The 23,342-nt window shown below is 33.3% G+C and overlaps 2 protein-coding genes across 3 annotated transcripts in view; both read left to right on the plus strand.

Moving 5' to 3' along the window:
- Positions 1 to 1,854: 1,854 nt before the first annotated feature.
- Positions 1,855 to 5,040, plus strand: LOC114390758 (CSC1-like protein At4g35870). The gene has a single exon (XM_028351634.1). The coding sequence runs from the start codon at positions 2,331 to 2,333 to the stop codon at positions 4,755 to 4,757; it is 2,427 nt and encodes an 808-aa protein (XP_028207435.1). The 5' UTR covers positions 1,855 to 2,330; the 3' UTR covers positions 4,758 to 5,040.
- Positions 5,041 to 12,434: 7,394 nt separating this feature from the next.
- Positions 12,435 to 23,342, plus strand: part of LOC114390844 (aspartyl protease family protein 1-like) — a 46,575-nt gene continuing 35,667 nt past the window's right edge. Inside the window, exons 1-10 of one of the 2 annotated variants that reach the window (XM_028351743.1) lie at positions 12,435 to 12,914; positions 13,534 to 13,681; positions 14,179 to 14,414; positions 14,499 to 14,723; positions 14,825 to 14,960; positions 15,055 to 15,128; positions 15,214 to 15,313; positions 15,422 to 15,479; positions 15,751 to 15,822; positions 15,906 to 16,356. In XM_028351743.1, coding sequence (XP_028207544.1) covers positions 12,634 to 12,914; positions 13,534 to 13,681; positions 14,179 to 14,414; positions 14,499 to 14,723; positions 14,825 to 14,960; positions 15,055 to 15,128; positions 15,214 to 15,313; positions 15,422 to 15,479; positions 15,751 to 15,822; positions 15,906 to 16,135 — 1,560 coding nt within the window. In that variant the 5' untranslated portion in view covers positions 12,435 to 12,633 and the 3' untranslated portion in view covers positions 16,136 to 16,356. Of the gene's footprint in view, positions 12,915 to 13,533; positions 13,682 to 14,178; positions 14,415 to 14,498; positions 14,724 to 14,824; positions 14,961 to 15,054; positions 15,129 to 15,213; positions 15,314 to 15,421; positions 15,480 to 15,750; positions 15,823 to 15,905; positions 16,357 to 23,342 lie in introns of those variants that run through there. The other variant, XM_028351745.1, reaches the window with a different exon arrangement.

Below are 23,342 nucleotides of genomic sequence, written 5' to 3' on the forward strand. Positions count from 1 at the left end.
GTTTTCTATTATGGGAGGAGTCATTCTTGGAGTCTGAGTTGTACATTGTTCCTATGCCCACATTTGTATTAAAATGCACATACCTCCGATTGATTTAGTTTTATAATCGGTGGCGCTGCACATCTCTCTATATAAATAACCAAGTACAACAGATCCCCATGAATACGTGCTGCACTCTTTAAAGTCCCGTAAAAATTGCAGGTATCTTACCGAAACTTTGTTACTGCTTTTGTCAACAAATAAGACACTTCCAATGAATCGAAGGATCCATGCATGGGTAAACCTTTCTACCTGTTCTAAATTACCACCATGGTTATTTAAATCTAGAAAATGATGAGTCAACCAACTTAATTTAATCATACTGCCTTGAAGTTCACCTTCTTCTGGTCTGACTCCTAACAATTCTTCACATAAATCAGCCCAACTAAGGTTTGTTGGACTAATTAACGGTGACCTATCCACACAGAGACCAAATAAGACAGGGACATCTTGAAGAGTAATAGTACACTCTCTGTATCTCATGTGAAAATTATGTGTTTTCGACCTCCATCTTTCCATCAAGACAGTGATTAATGCAACATTTATTTTTAAATATTCCATCTTCATGATCCAGTTACAACCAGATTGACGAAGTAGATGAGTAATCTCTTCTGGTATTTCTTCTTGACCTTGATATGTGGGGACAACTCTTCTAATATGTAGTTTTATATCTTGTTCCCCATTCTAAATATGCTATGAAATATGCTTATCTTGCATCCACAGCAAGTCACCCTCAACAAGACCAGAAATAATTGAAATATTTGATGAACATGATGAAGAAGAAGCCATTAATACTGCACCACTAAAATTATGTGTTTAGTTTAAAAATTTAATCTTGTCCTCTAAAGAAAAAAAGTCTTCCTACTTATTCATATTCAGATATATTTAAATAAAGATAATATTAATAACAAATTCTCGTCCCAAGGCTTGTCAAAATACACTCAGGGTTGCAATTTCAACATCTCAATTAAAATTAGTATTAATATTAAAAAATAGAAAAAATTATAACATGACAAAAAATTTCATTCAAATTTTTCACTAAAAATAATTACGAAAAATTACACATAGCTAATATTTTTTAAACGCACCTACCTAATACTATTTAAATAAAATTAATTTATTTTTACACTAGTCATAACTACGACAAATTAAACATACCTACCTAATATTATCTACTTTTTTTTTAAACACATTTACCTACTACTATCTATAACAAATAACATTAGATTATTTTTACACTATAAAATACTTCGAAAAATTAAATACATCTACCTAATACTATCTAATATTTTGTTGAAAACTTAACTAAAAGAATTACTAACTAAAACAATTACCAACTAAAATAATTACTAGCTACTAGCTAAAATTCGATAATATGAAAATTTAAATAATACCTAATTCAAGCTTTCAATAACACCTCAATCTTTCAGTAACACTACCAAGCAAAATTTTTTTCAAGCACCAAAAACTCAAACTCAAACAACTCAAAGACACAATACAAGAAGAGAATGCGTGGATCGTGTATTTGGTGGATATTGCAGCCCTATTTTAAGGCAAAGGCAAAGACAAAGAAGAGGATGACTTTCACGTTAAAAAAAAAATTAAAAGGCTATTCTGAAACTTGAAAATATCAATCTTGAATTTGACTAAACCTACCCTGCATGAAGCTAGGACTTTTCTTTTTGCACGAAGGCCAAGCCAATCCCGCCAGACTAACTGGCAGATCCACGTGGATGACCAGCAGCAATTCCACCACTTTGACGGGCCGAAATTGCTATGGATGATGGATGATGTTGCGCTGATGGATGGATGGTGGGCATGGAGTATCTCATCGATGGGAGCGATAGAATCCCATGCATGAAAAACTCGCTAGTGATACTAGCGGAATATGAAGAACTCGGTAGTGGTGCTAGCGGGATACATTAAAAAAAAAATTGAAAAAAATTTGCAAATAGAGCCTCTAAGAAAAAAGTTTGTAAAGCCACTCCCTTATGCCATTTTGCCATCTACTGTTCTACACAAGTTGGCAGAAGGAGCCGCGAAGGCAACAACAAAAACAGAACAGAAAAGTACAGTGATTACAAAAGAAAATTGAGCATTCCATGTGTCGTGTCTCTAACTTCCTTTCTTTCCTTTTCTTCAATTTCTTCCCTTCCATCAATTCTCCTGCCAACCCTAACCCTAACCAACACCAACTTCAAATTCCTTCGATAACCCATTCCGAATTTGACTCAATTCTCAGCAAAACTCCGCAAAATTCGGGTTCAGACTTCTGAGAACCCTAATTTCCGATGGGAGACCCCCTCCCTCCGCCGCCGTCGTCCTCCGGTGACGACGGCGACCCCTTCGGCACCTGGTACGGCAACATCGACTACTTGCTCAACATATCCGCGATCGGCTCTGCGTGCTGCCTTCTGATCTTCCTCCTCGTGAAGCTCCGCAGCGACCACCGCCGCATGCCGGGTCCCGCCGCCCTCGCCTCGAAGCTCCTCGCCGTCTGGCACGCCACCGGCCGCGAAATTGCTCGACACTGCGGCGCCGACGCCGCGCAGTTCCTCCTCATCGAGGGCGGCAGCTGTGCCCTCCTCCTCTCCCTCGCCGCCCTCGCCCTCGCCGTCCTCCTCCCCCTCAACCTCTCCGCCGGCACCGCCCCCCTCGCCGACGGCTTCTCCAAAACCACCATCACTCACATCCCCAAAGGCTCCCCCTTGCTCTGGATCCACTTCCTCTTCGCCGTCCTCGTCGCGGTTATCGTCCACTTCGGTATCTCCATCACCGAAGAGCGACTTCGGATTACGCGGTTCAGAGACGGGTACGGTAATTTGAGCGATCCCACCGTGAATTCCACTGCTATATTCTCTATTATGGTTCAGGGCTTGCCCAAAATCATAGGTGCTGATAGGGTAGTGTTGCATGAGTATTTTCAGTATAGGTACCCTGGAAAGGTTTATAAGGTTATTGTGCCTATGGATTTGTGTGCGTTGGATGATTTAGCTAATGAATTGTTGCGTGTGAGGGACGAAATTTCGTGGCTGGTGGCCAGGATTGACTCTCGGCTTTTGCCGGAGGACGGTGATGGCGATGATGGTGGTGGTGGTGGTGGTGGCCCCACTGGATTGTGGGGTTTGGTGGTTTGTTGTTGGAAGTGGTTGAAGCGTTTTTTTGTTGATTTTAGGAGGAGGTTTGGTTATAGTGATGAAGAAAGATTGAGGAAGTTGCAGGAGTTGAGGGCTGAGTTGGAGAGTGAGTTGGCTGATTATAAAGAAGGGCGTGCGCCCGGTGCTGGTGTTGCATTTGTTATGTTTAGGGATGTGTATACTGCTAATAAGGCTGTTCGGGATTTTCAGAATGAGAAGAGGAGGAGAATTGGCAAGTTCTTTTCGGTTATGGAGTTGCGGTTGCGGCGGAATCAGTGGAAGGTTGAGCGTGCTCCCTTGGCGACTGACATTTATTGGAAAAACATGGGGACGCCAAGGATGTCGCTGAAACTGCGGCGGGTGTTTGTGAACACTTGTTTGTTGCTGATGCTTTTGTTCTTCAGCTCGCCACTTGCGGTGATCAGTGCTGCTAAGAGTGCTGGGAGGATTATCAATGCTGAGGCTATGGATAATGCGCAGCTGTGGTTGGCTTGGGTGCAGAGCTCTAGCTGGCTTGCAAGCCTTATTTTTCAGTTTTTACCCAATGTGATCATATTTGTTAGCATGTATATAGTGATCCCTTCAGCTCTTTCGTATCTCTCGAAGTTTGAACGGCATTTGACGGTGTCTGGGGAGCAAAGAGCCGTGCTTATGAAGATGGTTTGCTTCTTCCTTGTGAATCTCATTCTCTTGAGGGGTTTGGTGGAATCGTCATTAGAGAGTACGATCTTGAAGATGGGGCGGTGCTATTTGGATGGAGAAGATTGCAAGAGGATTGAGCAGTATATGAGTGCTTCGCTCCTGTCCAAGTCATGCCTCTCCTCACTTGCATTTCTGATCACAAGCACTTTCTTGGGGATTTCTTATGATCTCTTGGCACCCATTCCTTGGATCAAAAGAAACATTCAGAAGTTTAGGAAGAATGACATGCTTCAATTGGTGCCCGAACAAAGTGACGAATACCCTTTAGAACATCAGGCCATTGATAATCATAATAGTCTTCAGAGGCCACTGATGCATGACAATGCTTATGACATTGCCAATGGGGATAATGTTGAGGGACAAGATCTTTTTGTTTATCCAATCACTGGAAGCTCGCCTGCTCCCAAGCAGACATTTGATTTTGCACAGTATTACGCCTTTAATTTGACAATTTTTGCCCTGACTCTAGTATACTGTTCATTTAATCCCCTTGTGGTTCCTGTTGGTGCCATTTATTTTGGGTATAGATATGTGGTTGACAAGTACAATTTTCTGTTTGTGTATCGAGTTCGTGGCTTCCCCGCAGGCAACGATGGGAGGTTAATAGACACTGTAATATGCATCATGCGTTTCTGTGTGGATCTGTTCCTACTTGCCATGCTCCTATTCTTCTCAGTTCAAGGGGACTCTACGAAGCTGCAAGCTATATTCACTCTTGGATTATTAGTCGTGTATAAATTACTGCCTTCAAGTAATGATAGTTTTCAACCAACTCTTTTGGAGGGCATTCAAACAGTTGATAACGTTGTTGATACTAGGCCAATTGATTATGAGGTCTTTTCACAGCCCAGGTTTGATTGGGATACCCCTCAAATGTGACTCAAGCTTTGATATGCATAGCTTGCTATCCTATAACGATGTATCTGTTCCCAATCACGTATGTAACAGAAAAAAAAATTAGTGGTGAGGGATAGGGATGGGGACAGGGGTCACGCTGGGCCAGGGAAGAGGGTTCCTCTTGTAACTGATGTTCAAAATTTGTTATACACGCATTTATGACATGCCAATTCTTCTCTTCCTTTTCTTGAGTAATTCCAAAGCTTGGCCAGGATGTTAATAAATGTACCATATCATTTTTTGTGAAGTTCCTTGCTTTCTAGTTTCTGCAGATTTGAGGTGATGTGTTCTGCTAACATTTTTAATCTCTACGCCCCCAAAATACTAGCGAAATTATTGGGGGAATGTTGGGCTTATTTTGTTGGAAAAGGAGCATGTTGCTTAGGGCAAAGTGGTGCTGCTCCTAGTGCTGTCCCCAAAGAAAATTAAAGTGAAAGCCAAATAATTCCTCTTTTTTTTTTTAATTGTTTTAATAGCTTGGTATCATTTAAACAAGAGACTGATAAAAAAACAATGTATAGAAATATTATTACTATCATGTTCTTGTTTATCATTGTTGATTCTTAATTCGACCAACACTTCTAAAGTAAATCAACGGAGAAGTTGAGAACGAACTAAACGCTACTATGAGGAAACTATTGTCTTCTTAAACATTGATTGTTAAACATCAATAGTAGTATTTTCTTAGTTAAGCTATGTATACCCCTTTCATTTCATGATCTTCTATAATGTGCTCTCTGGGCCTTTTCAATTAAAGCAATCGATCTTGTAAACTTACAACATACATTTGTTTCCTGCACACCTACAATTGCATTGTGTACCTTTTATTGTATTTTAGAAAGTCCATTCCAGAATAATAATTTGCTTTTCAGAATGGTTTTTTCGAAATACAATGGGATGGGAGGTGCAAGATGTAACAGCGAGATGCAAGATGTTGTGCAGCTGGTATTTAGTAAAATAATTTAAATTTATCCAAAACCATGCAGTCTGAAATGAAATGCAACAAATGGAACATTAGGTCCATTGAAATTGCCTTATGTATTTAAGAGAGGGGTATAGAGGCTTCGTGTGTAATACGTAGGCATTTTACCTTCTATCTTCACTAGATTGTTGACCTTCAAAGTTTCAAGAGTTGAATTTAGATGCCAAATTACTTAATAAATTTGACATATTTTGATGTTTGTAGGAAGTTAAAAGATTAACATGTCCCCGACAATTTACACTCTTAAGAAGCAACAATTATTTTTCCTACTCATGACATAGGAGGAGAACAACATGAACAAATTCTAAGTCTATTTTTTATTTAGGGTTAAAACAAGATTTTCGAAATATAAGGTAAAAAACCACAGTTAAAAAATAGTTATTAGCATTAAAAACCTGGGGAACCATGAGATGCAAAACTCAAATATCAAATAACTTATATCTACTGTATAAGATTCTGAATGTAACAAGCCATGAGGACCCTGACAGGCTGAATTAACCCCAGAAACATTCTTACCATCACTTCCACAAAAATGACCTGTAAAAATGCATCTTGAATAAATGATCAGAAAGAAAGAATCATATTTATACAGCTAAGCAGCAGAAACCACTGGTTGTAACAATGAACCAGAGTGAAATGATTAATCTAATGAATGTAAAATAGACCCTCAAGGAGATATCAACAATCTGCGGATGAAACACTGTTTCCTATTACTAACATCTTATAATGAATTAAGGGTGTTTTTCAATCTTGCATAATGAACACCAATGCCATATGTGCACTTTGGTCCAGATAATCCATAATGACTTAGTCCATAGTTCATCATTGTAGATAGTTCTCCTTTAGAAGAAGCAAGCCAAGCATACCGAATGTTAGCTTCCCCATTATTCTTTTTGGTAATTTCAGCTTGCTTCTGGAACAGCTCCCATCGTGCTTGCATTGACGCACCGGAGCATTGGTAAATCTCAACTATGTCAGAATCAGTACTTCCAAAACTACTCATTCCCTTAAGAAACATCTTTTGTACAGAATTCAGATCCAATATTCCATATACTGATTCAGTCTAAGCATCTAAACCTATGTCTTGAATGAATTAAGGGTGTTTTTGGTTTGTAATTCTCAGTCCTACCTCAACACTTTCGGCATAATTGACAGCATGGAAGCAACCTTGGGTGCTAAGTATGGTGAGAATAATAAGGAAAACTAAATTCTGTAAAGACAAATATTATAGGGTTTCACATGTGGTGTGTCAATACTATGCAACTTTTGGGTTGCGGGCTCCTTCTTTTTCTTTCTAACGTAAAAGCCAAGTTGATGACTGACCAGTACCCCGCTCCCCATAACAGAAAAGAAGAAACAAATGACATAATAATTCGTATATCACTTGATAAAATGAATTTTATTTTATTAAATTTCTTTTAACATATCTTATTTAAAAAATTAATATTTTCACTCCTATTTAACATTAAAATAAAATAATATTACCAACTCTTTTTATAATATGATAATAATTCATATATCACTTCATATTTAATATTATTTTTTAACAAAATTTTTTAACGCATGAAAGTAAAATATATATCTTAATTATGAAATAAATGAAAAATAATAAATTATTTATTATTATTAATTATCACAATAAAAATAATATAATTATAATATACAGTTTGTTTGAATTATTGTAAAACATCTGAAACCTGAATCAAACCAAAAAAAATATGTAATTTTTATATTTTTTTGTTTTTGTGGTTTTGAATTTAAGCAGAGTTTTTCTTTTATCGATTTTTGCGGTTTACAAAACGATTTAGCTTAATTTTGAACACAAGCTGTTACTATAAGATGATATGTATGCGAGACATGACATATTTATATGTATATCACGTCACCTATAACCAGTAAGAAGGATCATGTCATAAATATAAATAATTAAAATGCATCTAAATATTATTACTAACAAATTATATAAAATAAAGCCATAAATTATTCAATTTTCAATACGAGATCTACAATTTATAAAATTAAGTACGGTTCGATTAATTTAATTTCGTAATAACAGAAAAACGAAGGTTTTCATGACATGAATTATTAAAAGCAATACACGAATTTAAATACGAGATCATTTAAATATTTTGATTATGTATTTTTTTTTTTTGTTAAAAGCAACTACTAACTAAATCTTTTTTTTTATAAAAAAAACAGCTACTAAATATTTATTTATTAAATAAATAAATTTATCGCAACGAATAATAGCTAGTAGTTACATTAGTAAAAAAATCTAACTTAGTTGTTAAACATAATACATCAATTATTATAAATTTTTTTGATATTATCTTTGATTTTCAGCAATAAAAAAACTAGTTACATTAAATGCATATTAAACACGTTTAAGTATCACTGCCCGGATGAGCAGTTTGGAAATCCTCAGATTACACTAAAACACAAAAAACATGCATTCTAGTAATTTACAAGACAATATGAATGGTTTCAATCAGTTTGATGTTGCAATTGACTTTGCCACATGGTCAAACACCAGTGCTATATTCACTCTGGTCCAACCAAGTGCATATCTCTTCCAACTTGAGCATTTTCTCAATTCAAATCCATTGTGACTCCACTCATAAATGTGCCACATGTAACTTTCTAAAACGTGAGGCTATTCTTTCAATGTAACTGATAGTCTACACTATAACCAATTCAACGAGGGGATAAATAGATTGAATAGCGAGTCACAAGTCATTTGCTCCTTTCACTTGTGACTTCCATTGTTCTTCATCACTTGGGAGAGAGAGGCAAAGATACAAGGAACATGCATCATCAAGCAATGAAAAACAACCTTGCCGATTTAGGCATGGAGAGGAAAAAGGTTGGATCACAACCCCTTTGCCCTAAGCCTAGAAAGCTTTCACCTTCCATACATGAATTCCTCAAGCCAATCAAGTGTACCAAACACAGGTTTGATTCATTCTAAAAGAACGTTAACAATACACTGTTTGACATGTTTTTTTCAACACATTATAATTATTTGAAATTTACACAAGTCTCATTGAATGAGAAATAATTATTGTTATTGAGATTCCTGTAAATTTCACCAAATATATGATCGAGATTATAAAAAGAATATTTTATAGATATCATATGCTAGTCTACATCATGAGAGAAAGAAAAACAAAAAGTAGTATGAATATAATACCACAAGAATAGAGAAAAAAAAAAAGAAGAGAAATGAGAGATATTAAATAAGTGTTTATACTATTATGGTAGTCATGTATGATTGTTGTTTTAAAAACATATTATTAACATTTAAGTAATAATAATATCTTGTCATTTCTTTTCATCACATTATATTGTTTATTACATTTAATTTACACTTCTCTTTTTCCTAATGTAGATTGACAATCGAGTTTGCTTCGGTTATTTTTGTTAACATTTATATTCTTTCAATAGAATAACTTTTTTCCTTTGTGGACTTATTTCTGATTTGTTATTCTTTTGACCAGCCAGCCAAATATTAACGATGAAAGTGGAGTTCTCAATATGATCACCGAAAAGGTTTGGGTCTTCTTAAATAATAAAAAGAACTAATTAGCCTGAAGAATTGGATTGAATAAATTGTGGATAATGGTTGGTGAATGTTATTGCAGAATGCAGAAGCAAGGGAATTCCAATGTAATGGGTGCTTGCCTTGTTGTTATTCTGGCTCTCCTCCACGTAGAACAGAGAACCCATTGGTTCATGATGTGGAGTTTCTTCATCAAGTGGAAGTTGCTTCACCGTTGGCACGAACCTAACTCTCAGATAAATTTGGTTTCACCTCTGCTTAATTCCCTTATGTGAATCAGAAAAGTGGGAAAAAAAGTAGCATATATTGTTGAAGGAAAGGGTTTACATAAGTTTTCTTAGTGTAGAAGTAACATTTAAGGAATTGTTGTAGAGGAGTATAATTAGTCTAAGGCACGTGTTCTTAATGCTTAATTATGTAAATACGTAACGTGAGCTTCGTAGACTCAAAATGAGGTCAAGTAAATAATTTTGTTGTGTAAAAATAGCAATATGACATTATGGTGAATTGGTTATATACTCTGGATTGTTTAGCATTAATAGATTGATAGATTTAGGTAGGTTAAATTATGAGTGTTGTTTGGATACTTAGTTGAGTTCAATTAAACTCATGTTGAACGTCAATTTCACACTCTCCTTATTTCTATACTTATGTATTAGATCAAATAGGTTTTCAAAAACACCCTTAATTATTATATTTTTAATGAGGCCTTTATATTTATAAAAACTTTTAAATGAATCTTACTAAATTAAAATTAATATTAATTAATATACATGCTGTGTAAAAAATAAAAAATGCCATGAGACAAGTTTTTAATACTTTACCACATTTTTGTCCCAATTATAACATAACAATAAATAATAGTAATAATAAGGATTTGTTATCAATTTAGTACTTAAACTTTTAAAATAATTATTTTTAGTTCCTGAACTTTTTTCATCTATTTTTAATTTTTTAACTTTTTTCATGTCTACTTTTAGTTTTTAAAAGTTTTCTTATTCTTATTTTTAATCCCTTAAAATGATTAAAGATAATGATGAAAAAAAATTAAAAAACTAAAAGTAAGATGAAAGACATAATAATAATAATAATAATGATAATAATATTTTCTATTTGAGTTTCTTGAGATAAATCTTTAACCCATTAAGTTAGAAAAGTATTTTAGGACGTAGATTAGTCATAAGTTGTATGTAAGGAGTTGAAAAAATAAAATAATATGATTATTATGATTTTCTCAAAATCCTAGACATGTTAAATTTTGAGATTTTGTTTAATCTCTTGTTCTTTTTATTTAAATCCGTGAAAAATATGGTGTCGACTATTTCCAACACGAAATTGATTGTGTTCTATTTGATTATAAGTAATTAATCTATTTAGTGACATTTTTAACTATTTTTAAGAGAAACAATTAAATTTTAAAATAAGTTTTTTTTGGTGATTATGATTTCTATGAGTACTTGAGGATGAAGTATAATATTTATTTTTCTTATTTGGAATTGATTCTTTGTGATCCTTAATGATTTCATGAGTATTTTAATATAGTTTGATAATGTATTATAAATGTGAAATTGGTTCATCATTGTAGATGTTGTGATTGATTTTCATTTGTTATAACGAAGAAATAATGTAATATATGAGTCAAATACTCATAATATTTTTATTTTTCCTTTGCTACAACGAAGAGATAATGTAACCTAATTTATTATTTGTCACAACGAAAAGATAATGTAATTTATGTGCACATAATAATAAATGAAAGTTCATGTAAATTGTATTACGTTTGATTATGATGTTAATTATATTTCCAATGAGTTTTCAATGGAGTAAATATTAGTTTTTGTGAAAGTAAGTTTATTTATTTTCACTTTTATTAAATGTCATTTTAATTCTTTTTGAATGAAAGACTCATGTTATGTTTGTCTTCTCCTTCTAGTCTACTTTGTATTTTATAGTCATCGTGACTTACCATTTTTTTCTAAATACACAAGTGGTTGAATAATCGCCTTATCTAGGAATTTTTTTTATTTTTTTGGTAGACATCTGTTGCATATGATGGAGAGTATATTTTGCTTAATCTTGTATGATGCAGTTATAGGGATAAGGATAAAAATAGAAAATGAGGAAATCCCTTTATTTTGAGTTGTAGATGATCTTTTCATAAAGATACGCTAATGATGTAATTACGATATTTTGAGATACTTTGATGATTATTATGTAGGAATTATATTACTACTAGTTGGTGTGTTGAATATTATATCAAAGACTAATGTTATGATCTATGACCTTGATACCTGACTTGGATATTAATATATGGTTTTAACATAGATAAGTTTTAACATGTTATTTAATATATGGTTTGTTCTGTTTTTAGGGAAAACTATTTTTGGTAATCTCTTTAAATTAGTCATTTATTTGTGTTTAGTGTGAGATAATATTGTAACACTCCAATCAAATCACACCAGAATGAGAGAGAAAATTAATTGATATTACCTATACCAACAAGATGCATTTACTTTTCCATCACTTAAGTTTCTCAAAAAAATGTATGAGTGAAGATAAAGTACACTAAAAAGTCTCATGTTGGTTTATTAGGACAATCATTAATCCTGAAAGTAATCGAAATAGATTGTCGAGGTCTCAAAAAAATTATCTATTCAAGATTCTAATTATAAAGGATTCTTACCAATAAGAAATTAAATAAGTATCATTGTGTGAAATGTCGTAGTATGAGAATAATCGAAAAATCAACCATGAATATTATAACTATTATGTTGGTCAGATTAGGAAAATTATAATTTAGATGTTAATCACAGTCTAAAGGGTAAGTGACATAAGGATAAATAAAAATTAAAAAACTAAAACAAACATAAAAACTGAAAGACCAAAAATATAAATTTTAACAAATTTAAGAAGTAAAAAATAATTTAGGCTAATAATAACTAATAACTAAATAAAAAAAAGGGCCAATGACAATGAAGTGAGTAAAGGTTGCACAAAACGGAACAGCACCCGCCATCGGAGTTCACAACCGTCACCAACGGTCAAAAAAGAAAGCGCGGTGGTGGGACCCACTCACATGGGGTCACTGACATTTTCATATTTTATAAAGCTCACTCACCAAACAAACATCATCACAGTGACCAAAACCACCACTGTTTCGATTCAAGATCTCAATCACATCACTCCAAGATCCTCTCTCTTTCTCTCTTCCAAACCCTAGGCTCCACCACTCCGTGATCCATGCTTCTTCCCCACTTCGATGCTGAGTTTCTTCTTGGGAGTGCCTTAGCGTAGAGAGGCAGAGCGAAACCAAGAAAATGCTCAGTTTCGTCTTCATCATTGCGTCCTTATTCCTCTCCCTCTGCCACGGCCACGTCTACACCTTCACGATGCACCACCGCCACTCGGAGCCTGTCAGGAAGTGGTCCCACTCCACCGCCTCCGGAATCCCCGCCCCGCCGGAGAAGGGCACCGTCGAGTACTACGCCGAACTCGCCGACCGCGACCGCCTCCTCCGCGGCCGCAAGCTCTCCCAAATCGACGACGGCCTCGCCTTCTCCGACGGAAACTCCACCTTCCGCATCAGCTCCCTCGGATTGTATATGCTCTATTCTTTTTCACTCATCTATTTTCATCCTTATTATTTAAGGTCCTGTTAACCAGTGCCCTTAAGGAACTAAAAGGATAAAATATTTATTGAGAAGATCCCAGGAGAAATGGTTAGCATTTGCCATTATTTAAAGGTTTCTTTCGAGAATTTAATTTAAATACACTGTGTTCATACCCTTATGACTTGTCTAACCATAAATGGTAAGAAGATTGGATTTTGTAATAAGTATTTTAAAAGTCATGCATTGAATATTTTTTTAATTAGTTGATAACGTCAAAATCTTTATATGAAAAATTGAAAATTAAATTCTTCTTTGAGATATAAAATCGATAATTTCTTTAAAATAATTTAGTGAATGGATAATGGCTCAAGGTTCGTATTTTAAAGGAGAGCGGTCGTGTTTAGAAAAGAAGAAATTATTTAGATATAATTGATGTGTAAATTTAACCTTGGTAAAAAAAATGTTTAAACTTAACCATTCTTTGTTAATGGATTTGGTAAATTTACGAATTTTGTTAGTAATATTTTTCTTCTTCTTTGAAATTGGTTCCTGGTTTTCTTTAACTTTTTATTTTTTCTCTTGTTTTTCTTCTGGAGATTCATGCAGTTTGCATTATACGACAGTTCAAATAGGGACACCGGGAGTGAAGTTCATGGTGGCGCTTGATACGGGAAGTGACCTGTTCTGGGTACCCTGTGATTGCACAAGATGTGCTGCTACTGATAGCTCGGCTTTTGCTTCAGCCTTCGCTTCAGTATGCACTCTTTTGCTTCTATTATTAGGGCCATGTTTGGATAAGTTTCTTCTATGAGCTGAAATTCGTGTATGCATTAATTTAAATTAGCTTTTTGAAAAGTTAAAGGAGAGTATCTATATATTAGCTTATGCATAAGCTAATTTTAGCTTTTGGGAAAAGTTTTTCATTTTTCTTATTTTCTTTTCTAATTAGTACTCATGGAAAAATTTATCCAAATAGTGCCTAGATAAATTTTATGTAGGCCATATTCAATAATAACCTAGGCCACACACTATATAATGGGGTACTAATGTAATCCACTCTAATATTAAAGAATGTGTTTACAACATTTCTCTTTGGTTTTTTCCTTTCTATAATTCCTTTTGAGAGAAAAAATATTCTTAAGAGTGAATTTTCTATGATATGTTGAAGATGATTCTTACGTTCCTAGATATGTATGTCTTGTGTTTTGCTGCCCCTGCTTTGTTTTTGAATAAAAATCATTGTTATGGCAGGATTTCGACCTTAATGTATACAATCCCAATGGATCTTCAACAAGCAAGAAAGTTACTTGTAACAACAGTCTGTGCATGCACCGCAGTCAATGCCTAGGGACGTTGAGTAACTGCCCCTACATGGTCTCTTATGTCTCTGCTGAAACATCTACATCGGGAATACTAGTGGAAGATGTTCTGCACTTAACACAAGAAGATAATCACCATGACCTTGTTGAGGCAAATGTCATATTTGGGTTAGTTTCCTTGTTAAATTACCAAAACTAATCAATATTACACTTATGCGAGTAATTTTAGTAGTAATAGTACATGTGTTGCAGATGTGGACAAATTCAGAGTGGATCATTCTTAGATGTTGCTGCTCCCAACGGTTTGTTTGGGCTAGGTATGGAGAAAATATCAGTTCCTAGCATGTTATCAAGGGAAGGATTTACTGCAGATTCATTCTCCATGTGTTTTGGACGTGATGGCATTGGAAGGATAAGTTTTGGGGACAAGGGAAGTTTTGATCAAGATGAGACTCCATTTAATCTGAACCCATCACAGTAAGTGGTAATTCCCTGTTACTTGCCTCTGATTATCTGAATTTAAAGTAATATTAATACTTGCAAAAATAACTTCTCTTATGTTTGGATACATTTCACAGCCCTACCTATAATATCACAGTCACTCAAGTCCGTGTAGGAACAACTCTAATTGATGTGGAATTCACAGCACTTTTTGATTCTGGGACCTCTTTTACATATTTGGTTGATCCAACCTATACGAGGCTTACTGAGAGTGTAAGTACTAAAAGTACTATAATGGGAAAAAATCAGCTTACATTTAGCTAGATGTTATTAGTAGACAAAACTTACCAAAGCTTTTATATTGCAGTTTCATTCCCAAGTACAAGACAGGCGGCATAGATCAGATTCAAGAATCCCTTTTGAATATTGTTATGATATGAGGTCATAAAACTATTGGAGTATTATTTAATATAAGTCATTTTAGCATTTTCTTTCAAAGCTAAGCATTCTTTCTTTTGATGGACAGTCCTGATGCAAATACTAGCCTCATTCCTAGTGTGAGTTTAACTATGGGAGGTGGAAGCCATTTTGCTGTTTATGATCCAATAATTATTATCTCAACTCAGGTGGTAGCTCCAGCTGGATTTCTCTTCAATATATGTATCCAACAATTGTGTTAGCCTTGAGAGTACACGTATAACTGATAACATGTTCCTTCCCTTATCATTTTACAGAGCGAACTTGTATATTGTCTAGCAGTCGTCAAAACTGCTGAGCTAAACATAATTGGACGTAAGTCTCTTATACTTTCTTAATAGTTCACAGTTGGATGTGCTTTATGAACCAGAAGTGAATTAGGTTCAACTGGGGACAAGCTTAAGAAAAAAGATTGAGATTAAACCAAACCAAAAATAAGAGTGTGTTTTGTTGACAACTTGGTGTCTTTTATCAGTGCAGCATTGCTTTCTTTTTTCCTCTGCTGTATTGTATGCTCATTCTCATGCTCGTTATCCTAAATGATTATGATGATTATTTATGCCTCAACTTCTGACTTTGATTGCAGAAAACTTCATGACTGGTTACCGTGTTGTATTTGACCGAGAAAAGCTCGTGTTGGGATGGAAGAAATTTGATTGTCAGTGTTTTTTTTCTTCTCATGGTTACTGTGCTCTTGTATTTATTGTTTTATATACGTACTGAAATTTCGTACTTAAACAGGTTACGACATTGAGGATCATAACGATGCCATTCCAACAAGACCACACTCACATGCAGATGTGCCTCCTGCTGTCGCTGCAGGGCTTGGTAATTACCCTGCCACTGATCCAACCAGAAAATCCAAATACAACTCTCAGAGGTCAATTGCATCACCATCTTCACATTATAGCCATACTTCACTTCCAACTTTCCTCGAATTTCTTGTATTGTGTTTTGTTTATATTCTATAATCATTCATTTGTACGGGCCAGTGGTAGTTTATGGTAAACTTTAGCTCATTCTTGATCTACATGTTGATATAAGGATATGTTGATATAGTGTTGAAGAATAGATGTATGAATTTTACTCTCATAAATCATGATAATATAACACTGTAAATGCCATTTGCATTGTATGTTTCCCTTCCCACAATTATTATTTTGTTACATATCCAAGGAGGAGGATACATATTTTCATGTTATAATTCTCCCAAGTTTAACTTGCGATGCAGAAGGAGGCATAGTTATAAATTTAATTTATATATTGGAACATTTTGAGGTTTTATTTCAACGTCAATCCAGGCAAGTGCAAGTTACAGAAGAAAAAAGAAAAAAGAAAAAAAGTTGACAATTTCAATGACGGGTAAAGCAGGTTTCATTTCGGAGTAACTATCCACACAATTATTATTTTGTTACATATCCAAGGAGGAGGATACATATTTTCATGTTATAATTCTCCCAAGTTTAACTTGCGATGCAGAAGGAGGCATAGTTATAAATTTAATTTATATATTGGAACATTTTGAGGTTTTATTTCAACGTCAATCCAGGCAAGTGCAAGTTACAGAAGAAAAAAGAAAAAAGAAAAAAAGTTGACAATTTCAATGACGGGTAAAGCAGGTTTCATTTCGGAGTAACTATCCACACACATCTTCTAAATCTTCTAACACCTTAAACACCTTTTATTTCTCTTTATCTCTCATTTCCTATCTCATCATAAATCATATTATATCTACATTTGTTTTTTTCTTTTTCTTTTCTCTTCCTAAGTGTCTCATAGCATAATAGGATATTTTTCTTTATTTCGACATCAATCCACGAGGCCATGTTTTTGTACTACAACATGGGATGGAACACCTAATCCTCATTAATTTCATTCTATCGAACCATTGAACTGTATCTATCAATGTTTTTAAACTAACGGAAAGTATTATTTCATGATTCACTAGTTCAATTGTGATTCAACTATGGTTGAAATACATATTAAATGTGTTTGTTTGATTTAAAGGGAAGAAAAAGGAATAAAAGTAAAATGGATAACGTCAATGATCCTTGAATAGATTCTATAATACTATTGGAGGATCCAAAAATTGTTCCATTTGAAAAAAGAAAGACAGGTGTCAACATTTGGTGAATTTTGAGGGAAAAAAAAAGGAATGAAACTATTTTGCTTCTTTAGGAAGTAACTACACAATTACAAATGAACCACATCCAACAACACGTTTTTAAAACAATTATTCTTTTAAAGAACAAGGTTTCACTCTACAATAGAGTAAGCCTCCAGGTTGCATAATTACATAAAATGCACAAAAAAATGAACTAAGGAATTGATTAAGCTTGGTCACCTGCCAACACACAAGTGACCATAGCACATAATAGGTTGTGTGCAGATGATACTCTGTGTAGCAGAAAAATATCATAGAAAATGATAATTTTTGGGAGGATGACACAAAATCTTTGTATGATGTAGGTCAATATAGCTGAAACTTTTTCTGCAACCTTTATATGTTTCATTGAAGAAGGAAATGTTGAATACTTCAAATTTCCTCATCTTTTAATTTGAATTTGAAATTTTGTCTTCCCACCGAAGTCTAAGCCTATCCCTTACTTTGTTGTTTTTTATTTTAGAAAATGGTTGACCAATACAACTCAGTGGTTGAGATCAATGTTGAGAAAGAGAGTTGGAAAATCATGGTTAAGGTTGTTCGTTTGTGGATGATATATTATGTTTCAACTAACAAACAAACATCTAATAGCAAAATATTGTTATCCATGGAGATGGTGCTGGTGGACTCAAAGGTTTGTTGATTTAAAAAATTTACAATTTATTTCGTTTGTGATATTTTATAATATTGTAAAATTTTTACTCACTGTTTTGAATGTAGGAAGGTAGAGTCCATGGATCTGTAAAGTGGACTCTCATTTATAAGTTTGACAAAACCTTACAAGAAGAGAAAGTGCTCTATTCAATTTTTTGGTGTTGCTGACAATGGAGGTATTTTACTCTTTGTATTTAGAATTCTATGGTATTTTACTCTTTCAAATAAGTAGTATGTATTTGTTGTTTATCATATTTTTTAAAAAACAGGTTTAGCATAGAGTGTACTTTGTTTGGTCCATTTGTGGATGAACTTGATGCATTTCTTGCATCTGGAGTAGTTGAAAATGTTGTTGTAATAGTTCATCTGGAGTGTATTTGTTGTTTTGACTATATTTTTAGGTATTGTATCAAGGTTCATGTTATTGATTTGATAAGAGGTACTTAATATATGTTACATTGTTGTTTCATTTCAAATGTTCATCATTGTAATTTTCTATTGTAGAGAGGTCTTGCTGGAACTCTTCCAAGGGAAATCACTAATTTGGTTAATAGGTCTTTCCTTTTAAAAGTTGATGTTAAAAGTGGATGTTGCTCACCGTTTGAGAAAACTTTGAGTAAAAAAAAATTGTACGAATTTATCCATTATCAAGTTGTTCAAAGAAGGTTTGGTTGATGACACATCTTTGATTCAAGCTTAGGTATTTTATGACCAATCTAAATTCTATTAGATACTTATATTCATAGCATGTGTTTTCAAGGAAGCATGTGTTACCTTAATTTGGATTATATACTGACTTGATTGGTTATGTCCTGTTTGTTTACCAGATTTGATGCCCAATTTTCCTGATGTTGTTGAAAATGATTTGCATTGTGGTGAAAGAGAAGCAATTAATTTATCAAAGGATTCTGAAGAGTTAATCCCTACCAAACACAATTTCTATTGCGAATCAACTATGGGAGAATTAACTCTAAATGAAAGTGAGTCTGCAACCCAAAATAAAGAAAATGATGTTTTGTTCAATAATTCTGGAGATTTGACTCCCGTTGGAATTGTATTTGGAACTCAAATGCAATCACAGCCTTAAAACATGAAATGTGCATATAAGCAATTGGAAGGTGGGTGTTTTGAAAATGTTAAAACTAATGAAAATTTTAGAGTGAAAGGAAAGACAGATGGTGTTAGTATGAATGTTGAACCGATACAGAGTCAATCTTCATAAATGCATTTGCCTCTAAAATATTTGAAGAAAAGGATCAAGGTTGAGAAAATTTGATTTCAAATTAGTAGACTATACCTACTGCAAAAGTGGAGTTATGTAGGGATGACGGTTTTGTTTTATTTTATGTGTTTGTCTTTTTGTTTTTATAACAAATTGCAGACAATATTTGATGATGGTTGAGACTAACGTACTCTGTTAATGTCAAGTTAGATTTTAATTTATGTTACTTTAAGTAATGTGATTCAAGAGTTAATGTTGTATGTTTACCAATGTATTTGTTTTTCAACCCCAATTCATAATGGGTGGCAACTTTAGTGAAGAATTTTGAATCCAGTTCTTTATTATCTAATATACATCATTTTTTAAAAATCATGTTTAGCAACTGAAGTTATTCAAATTGCAATGTTAAACTGATTATGGGTTAAATTAATGCTAAAAATTCAAGTGGGATATAATACGAGTCTTAATAACAACAACAATGTTAATAACACAATATTCAAATGGATTATGACTATTGGAAAAGTATGGATATACATTTCAAAAAGTAAATTGAAAACACAACAGTCTGATGTAAAGAGCATGTTGGTAGATTTTCAACTTCATTAGTTGGTAAAAAAATTTGTAATGTCAACGTAAAAATCTTTTGAGGATACAGTTCATCCAATATACTATCATAGGAATTATGTCAGTAACAATGTTTAACAATGTTTGTTGTCACAAGTTTTGAAAACATTCAAAATAATGAGGTTAACACTAATATTAGACTTCAGTAAATATTAGTATTCTATGAAGATTTGGACAGTGGTTGTAGCACAGGAATAAATAGTAAAATGACTTATAATGACTCCTTCATTGCTTGAATAAAAAATGAAATACATATGAAATGACAATATATTGATATTAGGAAAAGGGTGAGTATAATTGGATTCAATTTTAAAGATTGATGTATACGAACAAAGTTTAAAGCAAAACACAACAATCTGAGCTACTAAATAAACAACTCAGTGAAAGGGTAGTTCACTCTGCATACAACCATAGTATATTTGACTTAACATACTAATAAGGTATGAACATTATAAAAGTCACAATAGTTGTTATTTTAAGCCTTCCAAAAAGTAGGTTCATTGTCAATACAGACACACATAATGACACACAAACACATCAAGGAACACATAATGTTAATTGATAACACATTAGGTTTTACAAAACACACGAATACTATAGTAGCTAAAAATACACCCTCAGACCCTATTACCCAATAATAAAGATGAGTAATCCCACTCCATGGAGATGGAGTTAACTTTAGCTCAAAAAGCAAAAATGAGAAGAAAGATACTATTGTGGAACAAAGAAAATAATAATCATATCAGCAGTTTAAGTAGATTTATTAGTATAGTAGATTCATTAGTCTTAGTGTATTTTGCAATTGTTTTCATGATATCAGATTTCTAATCCGATTTTGTAATCATTTTCTTAAAACAATCCATCAAGAGTCAAACATGTACACCAAGTACACAACAGAAGTTGCAGTAGACCACCATTATCTACATTGTTTGAGGTAACCTTTTTATTTGTTTTTGTAGTGTCAACTAAAAATTTCTTGAGGATGCAACTCAACCAAAATACTGTCATAGGATTTTTGTCAATAACAATATTTAACAATGTTTTTTGTAATAGGTTTTGAAAACATCCAAAATAATGTGGTTAACACTAACCTCAGACTTAAGAAAAGATTGATATTCTATGAAGATTTGGACAGTGGTTGTAGCACCACAGGTTCCACATAAGATTCCAGTTAGTAAACTATCCTATTATTGAGCCATTTTACTCCTCTGCCTTATTTAAAATATAATTCATATGTTTAATTATGTCACTCTATGTTATATTAATGCAAATTATTCTCCTCAATCTTCAAACTTGAACACTTCTGTGCATAGAATTAAGCATTGCAAATATATTGAACAATTTGTTGATGTACTACAATCTATTAGAAGAACCACATTGAATTTCAATAGTGCAGAATATGAAAAATAACCTCAACATTTAGGTTAAATTTAGTACTCAATTGTTAAATTATGTTTCTAATGTATTAGTAGCTGACTTATTATGTTTAAGCACATAATTTTTTAATGAAGTTAATATAGAAGCAGAATTTGTATGTATTCTGTATAAAGAAGCTGAAATTCAAGGTAATATGTAAAATTTATAATGAAAAAAATATCACCAATGCATCTGTTAGAACCATACCTAGCATATAAAATTATTTCTTATTTTCAAAATGTGTGAAATATGGAACACCATCAACACAATATGGATTTTGTATAGTTGAATTATGGTTTCAAGAGAGAGCTAACAAATCAACAACAAGCAACGTATCGCAAGGTTATCAAACTTGAGAGTTTACGTAGACTCGTGAGAGTTCCATAGACTTAACTCGTAGACTCATAAGAGTCCACTTCATATAAAAATAATAACAAAATATCTATAAATAACATACTAATTAAACATTTCAACAATAAAATAAAGCAAAATAGTAAATCATAAATTTCACAATACTTAAATAACCAAGTCTAGTAATGCATCATTACTAGATAATAACTTGCAGATATTATAGTAGTGGTAGATCATTCTCATCGCGGATTTGATGTTATTAGAGAACAAGGGTTTGATGTTATTAAAGGTGATACTTTTTGTATTTGAGAATAGCACACTAAATGAAGGTATGCTGAACACTAAACAGACAAAAAATAGCCCAAAATGACTTATATTTTTGTCTAATTTTTTTAACTTATTGACTTGTTGACTTGGTGGTAAACTCGAGAGTTTATCGAGTTTACTTAGAGTTTATAGAGTCTATCTAGAGTCTATTAAAAGAAGAGTTTGCTCAAGAGTCAACTCAAAGAGAGTAAGTAGACTCGTAAATTCGTAAGAGTTAACAAGTTAACTCGAGAGTTTGATAACTACGAACATATGTTTCTCATTATGTTGTCAAAAAGGAAAAGTTCAACTACCATTTTTACAGAAGCCTCCAAAGTTGTTATACTCATTGGTACATGATTCTGATGCAAGGAGTTCATTTCAAGGAAAATATAAGAGCATATAATAATATGTTCTCTCTCTTTTACTTCAATTGGAGGAAAATTTCACTCTTCAATCAATGATGGAGTTGGTCCTCCGTAATTTATACTTAGCGGTCAAAATTATCACCCTATTGGGAGTTTATTGCCTGAAGAGGGTTGTAAACCCAAATTTGCACAACTATATATATATACATGATACTCAAAATGAGCTACAAAACAAAGTATCTCACTTTGGGTATGTACGTTGTATCTAAGTTGTTTTCACTTTTAAATTTGTCTTACTCATTGCATATTTTAATTGTTCTTATTACTAATTGAGATATGCTGGTTGCAAATCTAAATTTCCCTTATATGTTTGCAGGGGTGAAAAAGGTTATGAAGTTTTTGATAAAACATTAGTTGAGGATCTAACTAAAACAGATGATCAATTTAACTGTCTTGCTAAACATTTTAGGAAGGTTAGAGATTTTGTTGAAGGTAATGCAAGAAAAAGATTTTGTTTGATGTTGTACCGAGATCGAAGAAAGGATCCAAGTGTTTATAATATCCCTGATACTGATGAGGTTGTTGCTTTGATAGTAAGGGACTTAGACAGTATGAACTTTGGGAGAGACATTGTTCTCAAAAGCATTTTTGGTTAACTACAACGACTACATAAGACACATACTTTTTTCATTTCATTACAATATCCACTATTGTTTCCTTATGGCGAAGATGGTTTTCAAAAGGATATTCCAATAAGTCAGTTGACAAATGATAGTGAAAACCGCAGGAGAGTGCGTGTAACTTTGAGGGAGTGGATTGTATTTAGAATTCAAGATAGAAGTGCAGAATCTAGTGCTATATTGAATGCATGAAAACTATTTCAGCAATTCTTGTTTGATTTTTATTCTATGGTTGAGTCCTAATGTTTAATATGAATACGATTCAATTAAAAGACAATCAGATCTGATGTTTTAAATGGATTGCAAGAAACAGTCTCAAGAGGAGAAACAAATCCTTCTTCTATTGTCAAACATGTTATCTTACTATCATCCTTTACTAGTGGAATGAGATAC

This window comes from Glycine soja, chromosome 16 (genome assembly GCF_004193775.1).
Source record: "Glycine soja cultivar W05 chromosome 16, ASM419377v2, whole genome shotgun sequence".
NCBI classification, from domain to species: Eukaryota; Viridiplantae; Streptophyta; class Magnoliopsida; order Fabales; family Fabaceae; genus Glycine; species Glycine soja.